Here is a 17,783-nt window from a genome sequence, read left to right on the forward strand (position 1 = left end):
CAGGGAAGGGAAGACAAACTAAAAATCAAGTGAGAGTCATCCCGATGGGCCCATCATGGGGTCTTCAGAATATAGTTTTTACTGGGCAGAGGAACATGCCTGATGGAGAGAAGGGGATGGTGGGCAGAGCTGGCAGCTGAGGCATCCGGCCAAGTCCTGAGCCACCATTGACTGCTGACTATTAGGAGTCTTGTCCTCAGGATGATCATACCATTGTTCTGCCAGGATGACAGATCTTGTACTAAGGGAACTGCATTATATGGGGTGGAGGTGAAGATGAATGCTGTAGGAGGGGAAAAGTTCACAGCAGTTGCCATGGGGATGACCTTAAGAGCCTAGCCCAGGTTCCCATGGAAACCAGCCTCCAGATGCAGCATTAACCATCCAAGTCACTATCTGTCATCCGTGGAGGCTCCCAAAGTGAGAAGCAGTAGAGGGGAGGAGAAAGGGTAGAAGCACCTCCCGCCCTCAACTCATTAACCACCTTTCTAGGTCATCTCAAAAGCCACATCCCTGGGGAAGCTTTTCTTTATTCCATCTCTTTCTTCTTGAATTCCCACAGTCCTTTGTATGACTCTCACAGCCATCACAACTCCTCTTGTCCGGATATGAGAGAATGAGACTTAAAACTTTTCTAAAGAGTGACTTCATGCTGACCCTGAACTCAACATCACCCTGGGCCTCAGCATACGCTTCAGCTTGAAGACCCACGTGCTGTGAGTGAAGCCATGGTGCTCCCCTTCCTGCTTGTGGTGGCCTGCTTCTGCTTCCATTGCCTTTTGTCATGACCTTCCACTACTCATTGAATCAATCCACACTCTTCCCCTTGTCATTTCTTACTCAAACTCACCCCTGACTATTCCTCAACCCAAGACTTCTAGAAAATTCAAGTTTCTCACTCTCCTCTCACATCTTACTTATTCCACCACTATTTTATTTAGTCTTGAAGCATTCCTGGGCTTCTTTCTCTCTTTTTATTTGAATTTCACCATTTTTTATTTTTCAAGTTTCACATCCTTCTTGATGGTTAGATGAACTCACAGTTAGTCTCTTGCCTGAACCATACAATTTAGACTTCTTGGTTCTATGCTTTGTTTTTTAATTCTCTCTCATTGTATCACTGCCTTCATTACCCCACAAAATGTGAAGATCTTTAGGGGTAGGGATAAGATCTTTTGTTTCTTGATGATTCTCTAAGCACTTAAAATGATGCTAGGCATTCAGAGGCATCTCTACACGGCTTCTATCTGTTGAACATTTTACTGCAGTTAGCATTGGTTTAAGTGTGGTGAGTGATATAAAGATGAAGTAGACTTCCCCCTATAGCACAGATAACCATTATACAAGGCAGGGTATGCTGGGGACCATAAAAGAAACAAATTTCTTCAGGAGAAGGTGAGAATGGTTAAAAATGGGAGTTCACATCTGTTATGGGGAGAAAGAAATGACATCTTGGAAAAGGTAACATTTGATACAGGTTTTGGAGGAGGGGTAAGATTTAAAGTGAAGAATAAAAGGGGACTCTCTAAGAAACAAAATGAATAAGGACCAGTTTGTCTGAAATGGAAGGTGCATGAGAAGGAGTACTGAGAAAAGAGACTAGAAAGTGAGGTTGGATGCCAGATGCATCTAAAAATGGGGGAGAAATTTATGAGGGAACCAATAAACAACTTTTTTGAGCAGTGAAGTGACAACTCAGCACTGTGCCACAGGAAAACTTATCTGGAAGGTTATACAGCTACCTGCATGGATGATGATCAACTGAAATCACAAGACTGAGAGAGTGGGACTGAGGGAGCTGGGACCAGGAACCTAAACAAAGAGTGCCTTAAGACATTTGATTTGGGGCTCCTACTTTTTTCATAAGCAATGATACTCAATTAGGTTGTTTAATAGGCATCTTTATTAAGGTGCCTTATCCAACCACCAAGTGATTTCCTGTCCACCCCTCTACCTCTGTCCTCCAATTCTCCCACCCTATAGTGAACTTACTCCATAGACCAGCTCTCCCACCATGCCGTTCCAAGCCTTGGTGTCAGGGTCTCGGGCTCCATATTTTCCATCGCTGACGATCTCAAGACGGTAGGAGTAGCCCACGTGCTTGGCAATCTCCGCTGCCAGCTCCACACAGTAGCCCTCATAGCGGTCGTTGCCCTCAAACTGGTTGGCGTTCTTCTTCAGCATCACATAAGGGTCTTCCTGGTAGAGAAAAGGGGAGATGGAGAACGTGGGTTACGGGGTCCCCTGAGAAGGGAAGACTTTGGCATAGGAGAGGAGGATGTCACCAATATTAACATTGAAGAAGACTCTTTAGCCCCTAAATCTATTTGCTGACTTTATGTCTCCCTCCTACCCATCCCCGCCCCCCAGTGACAAACTTTTTGGGTTAAGGAAGCAAACTTTGTTAAAATAAAAATGTCTCATGGTTCAAAGCTTTTCGAATTTTGTTCCAGGAGCTCTTGTACTTGATGGTAGTACCACTGGGGGCAGTATAATGGGGAAAAAAACCGAAAAAAAAAAAAAAAAACCAAACCCGACGCCATGGAGTCGATTCCGACCCATAGCGACCCTACAGGACAGAGAAGAACTGTCCCATAGGGTTTCCAAGGTTGTAATCTTTAAGGAAGCATCTGGTGGGTTCAAACCGCTGACGTTTCACTTAGCAGCCGAGTGCTTAACCACTGTGCCACCAGGGCTCCTGTCCATGTGGTAGACCCCAGAAAATCCAGACATGCAACCGTACAATTTAGACTCCTTCTATATATGGAGAAGCTATGGCTCAAAAGAGGGTGCCTTATACAAGAGCACAAAGCGAGACAGTGGCAGAGTCAGGGTGAAAACTTGGCGACTGATTTCTCAGGCATTCCGTTTTCCCACTCCCTCTTTCTGCCTACGACACAGTTTTGGCAAGAACAACAACCAGCTTTCGCTCCTGGTGGAAAACCCTTGTGCTAGTCTAGCTTGAATCCCAGGTACCCTTGATGAAGGACTGAGTACTCACTAGGATTGTAGTGACGATGTACGTTCTATTCTGAACACTTGAATTATCCCCTCCGGCTTGAGCATCGGTGGCTGCAGGGACAAACTTATCATCTTCGTTCCAGTAACCAATCTGTTAATGAGAGGAAGGCAGAGATATAAGATGAGATGTAAGGCCGAGATAAGCAAGGGAGGAGCTCAGCATCACACCATGAACAATATGTAGAGAAATTCTTAAAAGGGAACCTAATTTACTGTGTAAAATTCCACCTAAAACATAGTAAAATATTATAAAAACCAACCAAACAAACAAAACACGAAGCAAGATGCTCATCAGGTCTCCCCGTGCCCCGGTGAAATCCTCATCTGATGAGCTAAACCTGGGAGCTGCCCTCTGAGGGGTGAGAGTGTAACTGTTTACATGCCCAGTTTTGGTACAATGTGATCCAGGGCCGTGAGCATTTAATTCCCTACAGTTGTTACTGAAGTCAAACCTTTCTTTTCCCCATACCTATTAACGCTTCTCTTCCCTGAGCTTATTCTGAGCTGTACTTGGAACCATATGATTTAAACATTACATTGCTTTCATTTTCTTTTTAGGTTACCCTTATTTTCCATCTAGATTTAAATTCCTAGATGATGGTTATTCTAGCCTTTATTTATTTCTCTGATTTCCGAGTGTAAACTAATATAATACTGAGCATATAGTGGTACCTAAAAAATACTGGTTGACAACAATATTTAAATACAAATCAGTCGGTCACTTAAACCTTATTCATTTTCTAAGATCTTTCAGCAAATATTATTGAATCTCTATTGTATGCAAGGCTCTAAACTAGAACCTGGGTGGTATTGTGGGGTGGGATTGAGAGAGATACAAAGAAGGCTAAGAGATAGTCCTTGCTTGTGAGAATATGGTACCTCTGGTCTACTTGGGAAGATAAAACACACATACAAGTGGCCGCTGTAAGTGAGCCAGGCTAAGTGGTGTAGACTTTATCCCGAAGGCAATAGGGAGTTATGGAAGGTTTGGGAATAGCAGAATGGCAGAGCAAAAAAAAAAAAAAAAGTAAGGTTATACACACACGCACACACATATTCTATATAAACATATCTGTTATATATGTGTGTATATATGTATGTATATATGTATACACACACATATATAACACACATATATATACGTATATACATACATACACACATATATTCATATATATCTTTAGACAGTTTTGTTTTGTGATCATTCTGCTGGCTGTAGATGTAAAGGGGAAAAAGGAAGGAGAACGGGAACTGCATGTGCAGAGAGAGGATCAAATCTACTAGTGGCCAGAACTCAGCCCAGACTCCCAGTAACCAAGGCACATACCCGATACTCAGCTCAAATGTCACCTTTATTTCCGTTGGAAATAAATAGTTCTTTCTGTGCTCTCACAGCCATTAACAACAACAACAACATTAATTGCTAACATTCATTATGTTCTTGCTATGTCAGATGCAAAGGGCTCACACACAGCAACGATTATGAGAATGGTGTCGGACCAAGCAGTGTTTCATTCTGTTTTGCGTGGGGTTGCTGTGAGTCGGAATGAACTGGACAGCACTTAGTAACATGTCAGAGGCCCTGGGCTGTTTTATAGTTTTTGTGTCATTTAATTTGACATAGGGAAGTTTGTTAACTCGCTCAAGGTGATGCAGCTTGAGGGGGTTAAGCTTGGCGTGGGATCCTGGCATCTGTCTCCAGAGGCTGCTTTAACATTGTGCTGTTTTTGTGAAGAACTAGGCCTTGGGCTGGGAATCATATTAGTTAACATTTATTGAATGCTATGGTGGGTATTCCATGGAACACTGGTGGCGCAGTGGTTAAGAGCTTGGCTGCTAACCAGAAGGTTGGCGGTTCGAATCCACCAGCTGCTCCTTGGAAACCCTACAGGGCCTTTCTACTCAGTCCTATAGGGTCACTATGAGTCAGAATTGACTCGACGACGATGGGTTTTTTGGTTTGGTTTATGGTGTTCCAGGTGCTCTTCCATGTGCTTTCCATGTTTTAACTTCTTTATCCTCACAAAAACCTATGAAGTGGTAGTTCATTATCATTCCCATTTTATATATGAAGAAACCGAGAAGTGGAGAAGTTAAGAAACTTTCCCAAGGCCACAGGGAAGCATGGAGCAAGGATCTAAGCCCAGGAAGGCCAACTTCAGGACCTCTGCACTCTGGTGTGCCGCCAGCCAACATGAGTCTAGTCCCATGAGAGCCCTGTGGTCTAGCTGTTTGCACGTCTGTCTCTATCACTTCATAAGACTGTGGGCTCCTCCTGGACAAGGCCCATGGCCTACTCATTCTAGGATCCCTGTCTTAGTCCAGCACATCCTTTCACAGAAAAGATGCTCAGGAAACATTCATGGAGAGAATGAGTCAGACCAAGCCTGGAGTCAGTGGACATACTGGTGCTGAGACTATTCAAAGGCCTGAGGCAGGGAGCTTGTCTCTCTGGCTGTTGGGTTAGGATTTACCCTCAATGCAGGCATGTGGATAACGCTGTCTGTGTAGGATACTTTTAGTCAACCTGGAAGGAGACACTCCTCTCTAATTATACAAAAACAAGAAACTAGACTTCCAGAATGTCAGAGCTGGAAGAGGCCTGACGGATTATTTCATCCAAACTTCTCCTTTTACAGAGAGGGAAACAGTCTCGAAAATCAAGGGATTTGCTCAAGACCACTTACTTAGCAGAATGCAGTCTCATCTCTCAACCTGGTGCTCACCTTACCAGGCCAGTGTTCCATGGAAACCTAGGGGGTCTGCAGAAGCCCTTCATCGCTTTCATGGGAGGTGGAGGGGAGGGGGACAGGGACAATTTCACATATTGGGATTCCCCTTAAGAGTTCCTTTAAGGAGCTCTCTATCTGACAAATGGTTTTAAACCACTATTATGGTTTACTATGACGCAAGCTTTTATCTCTCTCTCTCTCTTTCTTTATCCATCTATCTATCTCCAAAGCATTTTCATAACATTTAACTCTTTTTATCCTTATACTAAGCAAATAGAACAGACAAGCTTGGGCTTATTTTTCCCCGTTTTACAGATGAGAAAACTGAGAATTGGGGAGATCAAATGACCTAAACTATAATATAAATGTTGTAAAGCAGATTAGGGGCAGGGGCATAGAATCCAGGTCTCATGGACCTCAAAGGTCAGATTATTTAATATGATCAGTAAAAACCTGGGAGACCATCTACCAAATACAGTGATTATCATTTTTCCCCATAGATAGTTAAGGTGTTTCCCATTCCTTTCCCCTTTTGCCCCTTCTTTCTCCTCCTCATTCTTTTCCTCTCTCTCTCTTTTTTCTTCTTTTCTTCCCTCTCCACAATTGGTCCACACGGTTAGCTGTTCCTACCCAAACAGTAGAGCCATTAGTATAGTGGAAGATGCTTACTTTTGACATGTAACTAATTCCTCTAAAACCCACAGTACATTAATAGGTGTTATTTTTAAAAAGAAGGGGCTCAATGGTCATGAGATCTGACTCTGGCATCAGACAGACCTGATTTAAAAGCTTAGATCTCCTAATTACTGTTTGACCTTGGGCAAGTTACTTGACTTCTTTCGGTCTCAGTTCCTAATCTATAGAATGGATATAATAAGAGTATCTTTCTCACAGGTTTCTGTGAGAACTAAGTGAATTAATGCACGTAAAGCACTTAGCACAGTGCCTGGTTCATACTAAAAAACTCCAAAACACTAGTTGCTTTTGAGTTTATTCTGACTGATGGAGACCTCACGTTGTCAGAGTAGAACTGTGCCCCATAGGGTTTCCAGTGGCTGATTTTTGGACGTAGATCACTTGGCCCTTCTTTGAACCTCTAATCATTCAGTTAGCAGCCGAGCGTGTTAACGGTTTGCACCACTCAGGAGTTCATACCAAGTTCTTGATAAATTAAAAAAAAATGATACTCATTTGGGTAGTGCCTAGTGGAGGTTAACAATTACTATACTGCAAGATGCTTCGTTCAGAGTCTTCAATTTGCTATTGAACATTATCTATCTCTAAAAGAAATATCAATTATGTAGCATTTCCCAAACTCATATGACAGTAGAACCCTTCTTTACCTGCCGTATGTCCTAGGATAAGTAGCCTGAAAAACACAACAACACTGCTTTACAATCTCAAGTTATTTTGATAAAAAACAGGGGAAAAAAGCAAGACAACTACAGACAGATTTATGTGGCTTGGAAAGAGACTTTAATTTTTAAGGATAGCAGTCCTTCAAAGCTGGTATCCTAGCACTACCGTTAAATTGGGATCTATAAAAAGTATCGTATAGCTTGGCTTATATATAGTTCCTTTCATATCAAAACATGGTAGAATAGCTAAATGTTGTAAACAATCATATTTATCCCTAAGCATTTTGTAGAGAACTAAAACGTAATATTGCCATGGTCAGTAAAGATGAAATGTTGCCAAAAGCCAGCTTGCCCCTCACACAAGCCAGTAGGCTGAGAAATCTGGTCCCACAGTTTGTTGAAAAGAAAGACGGCAAAGAGTTTTGAAGAAACATTGCACTTTGGAGATGAGAGACAATTTCCCTTTCTTTGGGAAATGGGTTGGATTATTACACAGCACTTTGATTCTCTACTGAGGATATGCAAGAACTTTGATTTTGTCTGAAAGTAAATCAGAGCTAGTAGTTTGGTAAAGATGGGGGCCTACTGTTCAGGAGAGGATTTAAACAATTCTAACAGTGAGAGGTCTTCTCCTGGGGCCACTTATAATTTTTGATCTCGAAGTTTCCATCTACCTCTAAGGCTGCTTTGAATGTAGGAAATGAGTCTAGATGATAGATCAGAATTTTTTTTTAAGTGGATGAACTCTTAAAAGGAGATGATCACAGAACCATGCATTCAATTGATCTACCTTGTAGCCATTAAATTGAATTTATACATTTATCTCTAGGTTGCCTCTGAAGCCACAGCCCGTGACCTCCAAAAATGAGATCCATTATAATCAGTTTTTTAAAAGTAAGTTTCCTATTGTGGTAAAGACAGCTAGCAGACCATTGAGATTCTTGCTCACCTTCCATAGTGTAGAGGTATTGGTGGGAAGTGGCTACCTAGCCAAGGACTACATTTCCAAGTCCCACTTGTATCTAAGTGGGGCCAGGTGTTCAGGTTCTGGCCAATGAAATGTACAGAAGTGATGTGCATCTCTTCTAGGCCGTTGTTGTTATTAGGTGCCATTGCATTGGTTCCCACTCATAAGTACTCCATGTGCAAAAGAATGAAACACTACCCAGTCCTGTGCCATCCTCACAATTGTTGCTATGTTTGAGAGCATTGTTGCAGTCACTGTGTCAATCTATCTTGTTGAGGGTCTTCCTCGTTTTCATTGATCCTCTACTTTACCAAACATGATGTCCTTCTCCAGGGCCTGGTCCCTCCTGATAATGTGTCCAAATTAAGCAAGACGAAGTTTCACTATCCTCGCTTCTAATGAGCATTCTGGCTGTACTTCTTCCGACAGATTTGTTCATTCTTCTGGCAGTCTATGGCATATTCAACATACTTCACCAACACCATAATTCAAAGGCATCAGTTCTACTTTGGTCTTCCTTATTCATTGTCCAGCTTTCACATGCATACGAAGCAATTGAAAATACCATGGCTTAGGTCAGGCACACCTTGTCCTCAAGGTGATATCTTTGCTTTTGAACACTTTAAAGAAGTCTTTTGTAGCAGATTTGCCCAATGCAAAACATCATTTGATTTCTTGACTGCTGCTTCCATGGGTCAGGGACCAACTTTGGAACAAACCATCAGTTGCTCACATGCAAGTCAAGTTGAAGCTGAAGAAAATTAAAACGAGTCCACGAGAGCCAAAGTACAACCTTGAGTATATCTCACCTGAATTTAGAAACCATTTCAATAATAGATTTGATGCACTGAACATCAATGATTGAGGACCAGATGAGTTGTGGGATGACATCAAGGATATCATACATAAAGAAAACAAAATGTCATTAAAAAGACAGAAAAGAAAGAAAATGCCAAAATGGATGTCAGAAGACACTCTGAAACCTGCTCTTGAATGTAGAGTAGTAAAAGAGCTGAACAGAAGATTTCAAAGGGTCACTGGAGAAGACAAAGTAAAGTATTATAATGAAATATGCAAAGACATGGATTTAGAAAATCAAAAAGGAAGAACATGCTTGGCATTTCTCAAGCTGAAAGAAATGAAGAAAAAATTCAAGCCTTGAGTTACAATATTAAAAGATTCTATGGACAAAAAATTGACTGATGCAGGAATCATCAAAAGAAGATGGAAGGAATTCACAGAGTCACTGTACCAAAAAGAATTGGTTGACATTCAACCATTTCAGAGGTGGCCTATGATCAAGAACCAATGGTACTGAAGGAAGAAGTCCAAGCTGCACTGAAGGCATTGGCAAAAAACAAGGCTCCTGGAATTGACAGAATACCAATTGAAATGTTTCAACAAATGGATGAAATGCTGGAAGCTCTCACTCATCTATGCCAAGAAATTTGGAAGACAGCTACCTGGCCAATTGACTGGAAGAGATTCATATTTATGCCAATTTCCAAGAAGGATGATCCAACAGAATGTGAAAATTATTGAACAATATCATTAATGTCACATGCAAGTAAAATTATGCTGAAGATCACTCAAAAGCAGTTGCAGTAGTTCAACAGGGAACTGCCAAAAGTTCAAGCCCAATTTAGAAGAGGATGTGGAACAAGGGATATCATTGCTGATATAAGATGGACCTTGGCTGAAAGCAGAGACTATCAGAAGATGTTTACCTGTGTTTTATTGACTATGCAAAGGCATTCGACTGTGTGGATCATAACAAATTATGGATAACATTAAGAAGAATGGGAATTCCAGGACACTTAATTGTGCTCGTGTGCAGTCTGTACATAGAACAAGAGGCAGTCATTCGAGCAGAACAAGGGGATACTGCAAGGTTTAAAATCAAGAAAGGTGTGTGTCAGGGTTGTATCCTTTCACCATACTTAATTCAATCTATATGCTGAGCAAATAACCTGAGAAGCTGGACTATATGAAGAAGAACGGGGCATCAAGATTGGAGGAAGACTCATTAACAACCTGCAATATGCAGATGACCCAACCTTGCTTGCTGAAAGTGTAGAGAACTTGAAGCACTTACTGATGAAGATCAAAGACTACAGCCTTCAGTACGTATTACACCTCAACATAAAGAAAACAAAAATCCTCACAACTGGACCAATAAGCAACATCATGATAAATGGAGAAAAGATTGAAGTTGTCAAGGATTAATTAATGCTATGGAAGCAGTCTTCTAGGCTGAACCCCACAAAATCTCTAGCATGGTCTCCACGTCTTTCTTCCTCATCTATTAGTTTGTTGTTGACAGACAGAAAGACCCCAAAAGACAGTGATGCTTCCATAAGCTTGAGTACCAACCAGAGCCCCCAGCCCCCAAGTGGGTCACTGGGTGAACAAGAAATACACTTGTATTGCATTAAACATCTGAGATTCAGAGTCTACCTGTTACAGCAGCTAGGATTACCTTAACTAACACACTGAAAGGATTTGAACTTATTAAGTTTATACGTGACTTTATCTGAATTCTTCTTCAGGTGTTTCTTTAAACTTGCTAGCATTTTTTTCCTTACTTGCTGGCAGGATCTATGGAAATAAGGGACAGATGTCCCTGATTGTCCTGCAACATTCAATAAATTGCCCATTCATTTAATAAACAGCCATTTTTTTGCATGTGCCTACAATGTGTCAGTACATTTTAGGCAATGAGATAATACATAAAGTAAATGTGGTTCTTGCTCTTGAAGAGCTGACATTCTAGGGGTGAGGAAGTGGAGAAGAGGGGGAGAAAGACAATATATATCCAGACCAGGAGTCAGCAAAATTTTTCTGTAAAGGGCCAGACAGTAAATATTTTAGCTTTGCAGTCTGTATTGGCTCTGTTAGAACTACTTCACTCTTCCATTATAAGGCAAAGCAGCGTGTTGTTGTTGTTAGCTTCTACCAACTCATTTCTGACTCGTGATGACTCCATGTGTAGCGAGTGGAACTGCTCTTCATAGGGTTTCAAGCCAGTGACCTTTTTTTTTGGCTGCTTTTTTTTTTTTTTTATTGTTTTGCTTTAAGTGAAAGTTTACAATTCAAGTTAGTCTGTCATACAAAAATTTATACATACATTGTTTTGTGACCCTACTTGCTTTCCCTATACCGTGAAGGCACAGTCTTCCTTTCCACCCTGGATTTCCCGTGTCCATTCAACCAGCTCCTGACCCTCTCTGCCTTCTCATCTTGCCTCTGGACAGGAGCTACCCATTTAGTCTCATGTATCTACTTGAGCTAAGACGCATACTCTTCATGAGTATCATTTTATGTCCCATAGTCCAGTCTAATCTTTGTCTGAAAGGTTGGCCTCAGGAATGGTTTTAGTTTTGGGCTAACAGACAGCCCAGGGGCCATGTCTTCCAGGGTCCCTCCAGTCTCAATCAAACCATTAAGTCTGGCATTTTTACTAGAATTTGAGTTCTGCACCTCACTTTTCTCCTGCTCCATCAGGGACTCTCTGTTGTGTTCCCTGTCAGGGCAGTCATGGTGGTAGCCAGGCACCATTTAGTTCTTCGGTCTCAGGCTGACAAAGTCTCTGGTTTATGTGGCCCTTTCTGTCTCTTGGGCTAATACTTTCCTTGTGTCCATGGTGTTTTTCATTCTCCTTTACTCCAGGTGGGTTGGGACCAATTGATGCATTGTAGATGGCCGCTTGCTAGCTTTTAAGACCCCAGACACCACTCACCAAAGTGGGATAAGGCAGTGACCTTTTGGAAGCAGATCATTAGGGCTATCTCCTGAGTATCCTCTGACGAGGTTCGAATCACCAACCTTTTGGCTAGTAGCTGAGTGCTTAACGGTTTGCGCCACCCAGGGACTCCTAAAGCAGTCATACACAACATGTAAACAAATGAGTGTGGCTGTGTTCCAATAAAACTTTATTCATGGACACCAAAATTTGAATTTCATGTGATTTTCATATGACATGAAATATTCTTTATTTTTTTATCATTTAAAAATGTAAAACCCATTCTTAGCTACGGGCTGAACTAAAAGAGGCGGTGAGCTGAATTTGGCCTGTGGGCTGCAGGTGGCTAACCCCTGAAATCGACCAATAAACTAACAAGAAAAAAATCAGGATACTTTGGATGACTAAGTCAGGGAAGGCCTCTCTGAAGCAGTTTCACTCGAGCTGAGGCCTGAATGTCAAGGAGAAACACACCTCATGAAGATACAGTGATAGAGAATGCCAGGTAAAGGAATAGCAAGTGCAAATGCTCTGAGGAAAGCATAAACTTAATATGCTCAAGGAAGAGAAAGATGCCAGTGTAGCTGCAGAGTAATGAACTAGAGAAAGCGGAGCAAGAGTGATGTCAGAGAGAAGCAACATCTAGGATTCTGAAGATCAAGGAGTTACATTTTATTTTACCTGCAACAGGAGACTAGTGAAAAGTTTTAAGCAGAGGAACAATATAATGCGATTCTCTTAGTTATTTAGTACTGCTATAACAGAAATATCACAAGTGGATGGCTTTAACAAAGAGAAATTTATTCTCTCACAATCTAGGAGGCCTAAAGTCCAAATTCAGGGTGCCAACTCCAGGGGAAGGATTTCCCTTTCTGTTGGTTCTGGGGGAAGGTCCTTGTCATCAATCGTCCCCTGTCAAGGAGATTCTTAGTGCAGGGACCCTAGGGTCCAAAGGATGCACTATCCTCCTGGCTCTTGTTTCTTGGTGGTATGATGTCTCCCTGTCTCTCTGCTTGATTCCCTCTTTTATATCTCAAAGCAGATTGACTTAAAATACAACCTAATCTTGTAGGTCAAATCCTGCCTCATTAACATAACTGCCACTAATCCCACTACATTAACATCATAAAGGTAGGATTTACAACACATAGGAAAATCCCATCAGATCACAAAATGGTGGAAAATCATACAATACTGGGAATCATGCCCTAGCCAAGTTGACACATATTTTGGGGGGGACAGAATTTAATCCATAACAGTGATATATATTTGAAAATTATTGTCCCTGTTTTTGTGGTGGAAAAATGTCTTGGAGAGGGGCATGAACGAATGTACACAGCAGGACTAATAATTGGTAAGGAGCTACTGAATGAGTCCAGTTGGCATGGAAGATGACTTGGGCTCTGGGGTCAGCAGTGGAAATGGAGAGAAGTGGTTGGATTGAGGCTATATTGTAGAGCTGTTAAATGATTTTGGTATGTCCAAAATTGCGTGGCGGGCAAGTATTTTTTTTTTTTTTAATTGTGCTTTAGGTAAAAGTTTACAGCTCAAGTTAATTTCTCATTCAAAAATACATACACATATTGGAATGGCAAGTATTTAAAGAAAAACTTACTTTCAAAGGACATGTAGAATGGTGGGCTGTGAAGTCTTTGGGACATTAGAAGATTACTTTTGATATCAGCAGCAGAGCTTCATGTCATTCATATCACTTTAGTGACATTATTTCCTGCCTAGTCTTTCCATTCCAGTTATGGTCAGAACTCAATATAATAAACCCAAGGTTGGGGGAGAGGATGGGTGGATTTAAGGGCTCAAATTATGTTGAAATGAGAAGTAGATGCCTTCAACCAAGTCCTGACCAATGGTGATAGACAAAGACAGTTAAGACAAGAATGCTGATTTAATGCTTTCATCCTTGATGAAAGATGTAAGAGAATTTTCCTGTATTCTCCCTTGGGCAGAATTCCCATCTGAATGTAACAAAGTATTTTATTCACATACCAGTTGCCTTTGAGTCAAATCTGACTCATGGCAACTCCACGTGTCTGAGTAGAACTGTGCTGTATAGGGTTTTCAATGGCTGATTTTTTTTGGAAGTAGATTGCCATGTCTTCTTTCAAGGCACCTCTGGGTGGACTCCAACCTCCAACCTTTTGGTTAGCAGTTGAGTGTGTTAACCATTTGCACCATCCTGGCCTCCTGTATTCATATGTCGTTGCTGTGTGCTGTCAAGTTGATTCCGACTCAGAGTGACCCCATGTGACAGAGTAGAACTGCCTCATAGAATTTCCTAGGCTATAATCTTTACTGAAGAAGATTGTCAGGTCTTTTCTCCTGTGGAGCCTCTGGTGGGCTCAAACTGCTGACATTTTGGTTAGCAGCTGAGCGCTTAACCATTGCACCACCAAGGTGCCTTTATTCACATAAACCAAAACCAAACCCTATGCTGTCGAGTTGATTCTGACTCATAGCAACCCTATAGGACAGAGTAGAACTGCCCCATAGTGTTTCCAAGGAGCACCTGGTAGATTGGAACTGCTGACCTTTTGGTTAGCAGCCAAGTTCCTATAGGGTTGCTATCAATCAGAATCAACTCAATGAGAATGAGTTTATTCACATAGAGATCCCTAAATCAGTAACCTATGGCGAAGTGGCATTTCTGAGTGGGATTTCCCATGAATTCAATTTTGGTAGAACCAGTGTCAACTGTGACATCTGAAGCTCCTGGGCTTTCTGACAGTCAGTGGATGATGTGTACAGCACTACATTTCAGTGGGATGTCAGATTGAATCCTGATAACTAGAGGATCTATTGGCACAGGAGCAGGCAGGATGTAGGTCTAAAAACCAGGAGAGTTTCCCCAAGACCCCAAATCAGGAAGAAGCAGCTCCTCTTCATTACACACTTCAGGTAAGGCCATGGAATGTTCACCGAAACCAGCACAACTAGGTCATCCTTGAATTTGAGAAATTACTTTGCTAGGAGGCTGATTGAATAAAAGGCCCAAAGCCACAGGTGTGGAAGAATTGATTTTCTGAAAGTCTGATCCCCTGTAAACAAAAGATGCTTAAGCCCATGTTCTAAGAAAGGATTTAGTCACTGGAAAGTAAGTTTAAAAACAGCCTCAAGATCTGAAAAATAGAGCACAGCCATTTGCTTGTAGATTTTAAGTTTTGTCTGTTGTTTCTTTGTGCTGATTTATTCATTCTTTGGGCTTGCACAGTCTGACTCGCCCAAACTCAAGGACAACATATAATCCCTGTGGCCTATATTCAAACAAATAAACAACAAAACAACAAACAAAGCGAGGACTGAGTGTCCACGATGCCAGGTGTTACTTTTCTGAATTCCTTACTGCAGGTTATGGGAGAGATAAGCCTTGTTTCATTTAATCCTGACAGCAACCCTGTCATGTAAAGCAGTATCATCCCGCTTTTAGAGATGGTTTAACTGAGCTCCAGAGAGACTAGATAACTTGTTCAAGGTCACATGCCTCGTAAAGAGTAAAGCAGAGACTTAATCCTGGCCTGTTGGCCTCTAATGCCGGAGTTTTTAGCCACACTGTCAATGTTTCTCAGGAGACCACATATCGCACCATGAATCCTGCAGTTTGGAGAGGACACTCTCAAAATGTGAAGATTCATGGGTCTCATCTCTGTTCTCCAAAAGCAGAATGTCCAGGGACTGGGGCCTGGGACTCTTTCTTTTTAACAAGGCCCCCAGGTAATTCTTCTATTCACTGAAGTTTGAGAATCACTAGCTTTTCCACAGTGTCTCTACTTCTGAGGAGAAGTTCTTGGTGGAGAACAAATCATGAGGAGATGATGTGCTGCCAATAGTGTCTGGGTAAGGTTTAGGGTCAACCTAAAGTGCTGGGATCCCTGCTCCTTAAAGTAGTTCTCGGGGAAGCTCACAGCAAATGGCAGTTGGTCAGTTGGTGAAGGTCCCTAACTCTCCCTCCACTCAAAAAGCTAAAGTCCAGCCAGGCAGAGGGATGATGTGATTGTAGGGGTGAGGCTGGTGAAAATACTGTATATAACATGGCATCGCATCTGAGGTGTCAGAGCTGAGAGAGATTGTACCATTCAACACCTCTCATTTATTTTAAAGACCCAGAGAGGCCAAGAAACATGCAAAAGTTCACACAGCTAGGTAGTGGCACTGCTTGGGGTAGAAGTTTCCTGGCTCCTATTCTTACTTGCTGCATCACCGCTTAGTTCCCAATGTACTTAGTCTACCGTTAATATTCAGAAATAGTCTGATTTATTTTAAACCACCCCTTTACCTTGGGGAGAAAAAAAGGTTCAGCATTCATTGATTTTAATTTCAACAAATACATATCTGGTCATACATAGCATAGAAATGTCAATTTATTCAACCAGGGAATATCAATAATTTTTCCCCTGAGGGCAAAAGACCATTTGGAGGCTTCTGAGGGACCACCGGGTTCATGTTCAACAGTTTTCTATCTAGGAGCCTGCTCAATGCCCGACACACAAGAGCTACAACATCTATGCTTTTATCTGCAGGGTTACGGTAACACCACCCTTCTCCTCAGACTATGAAAGGAAAATGGCCTTGGGAGGAGGCCACATGTCTGGTGTCCTTTCCCGGGGCAGCAAAATTCCCCAACCTGTCGCCCTTCCCATCTCAGTCATCAGTAACGTCCTGATTATTTCACTCCGACCCACTCAACTGTGGCAGTGGTTGCAACCGAATGAGCTGGAGAGTCAGGGGTCCAACAGGTTAGTGGAGGATTAGTGGCTGAGTGTGGTGCCCAAGGTGCTATGCCCAACTGTCTCCTCAAAGAGATCCAGCTGAGGAAAGTTGGGTGCACAGGGACCTCACCTCTGGCCTGAGCCCTAGCTCAGCACTCTCCTCCATGCAGAATGGAAGCAAAAGGAGCGCTTACCTTTCGGATGCCATCATGTTTCATTTCAATCACATGGAGAGTGTAGTTGGTCCGGCGTCCTTTCTCATTAAACTGCACGTTTCCTGTCAAGCCTTCAAACCGCACCTAGAAAACCAAACCAAGTGGTGGAACAATGAATGCAGAAGACGCCTTTCACATTTGTTTGATTTGTTCAGAGGAAGTACAAATCCAGAACCTGAGATTGTTACATGGGACAAGGTCGTGGAGTAGTATGAATGTTGAAACTCTCCCATCCCTTGCCCATGGCAAACCAAAAAACCAGTTGCTGCTGAGTTGACTCTGACTCATGGTGACCATAGGGTTTTCAATGGCTGATTTTTCAGAAGTAAATTGCCAGGCCTTTCTTCTAAGGCACCTCTGTATAGGCATTGCTATTAAAGCACAGTCCTCTTTCCCACTGAACTGGGAGTCATCCTAAAAATCTTTTTCACTCATTACTTTAAGTAATCTTTAACAGTGGGTTAGAGTAGATACAAATATGCATCAATTCCTAAAAAAAAAGTGTACCACGACAACACCACTATCACCACTACCACTCCTCAGACACACAGCTTCAGATGAAGAAACTGAGGGAGGCCTGCAAAGGAAAAGGAACAGGTGTGCCATCATTGGTAAGTCAGGAGAAGACCCAGGGCCAAAAGCTGGCTTTATGATGCCTGCACTGTGCTTCAACATATTTTCTTAGTTTCTTGTGAGTCCAGGGAATAAAATACCTGGGAATCTAAAGACCTGGACTTGGGAGGCCTGGATTTGACCTCACTTCTGCCAGTCAAGTGACCTTGGGTGACACACTTCTCTAAGCCTCCTGTTTCTAAAATTCCTACCTTGTCTAATCTTAAGTGACAGAGAAAATGTGAAAGGGTGCTGTGAAAACTTTAAAGCACCTGTGGAGAAGCCCTTATGTTAAGACCAGGTGTGCAGGGTTTTAAAGAGGTCTCACTTGGTTAAAATTAAATTTGTATTGGAACCCTCAAAATATGCTGCATGGAATTTTTTCTCCACAAATGGGTCAAATCAAAGTTTCAGG

General features: G+C 42.0%; 1 protein-coding gene across 5 annotated transcripts in view; it reads right to left on the reverse strand.

Annotated features, from left to right (window-relative positions):
* The window catches only part of GRIA1 (glutamate ionotropic receptor AMPA type subunit 1), a 379,118-nt gene that overhangs the window by 124,606 nt on the left and 236,729 nt on the right, over window positions 1-17,783 (reverse strand). For all 5 annotated transcript variants that reach the window (XR_001121565.1, XM_004371282.1, XM_004371280.1 and 2 more), the window contains 3 exons: window positions 16,736-16,840; window positions 3,002-3,112; window positions 1,993-2,199 (listed from right to left, as the gene is read on the reverse strand). Coding sequence is in view for 4 of the 5 variants with exons in the window: in XM_004371282.1 (XP_004371339.1) it covers window positions 1,993-2,199; window positions 3,002-3,112; window positions 16,736-16,840 (423 nt within the window). In the remaining variant the exon portion in view is untranslated. The remainder of the gene's footprint in view (window positions 1-1,992; window positions 2,200-3,001; window positions 3,113-16,735; window positions 16,841-17,783) is intronic.

The sequence above is a fragment of the Trichechus manatus genome, unplaced genomic scaffold (assembly GCF_000243295.1).
Source record: "Trichechus manatus latirostris isolate Lorelei unplaced genomic scaffold, TriManLat1.0 scaffold00011, whole genome shotgun sequence".
Taxonomy (NCBI): Eukaryota; Metazoa; Chordata; class Mammalia; order Sirenia; family Trichechidae; genus Trichechus; species Trichechus manatus.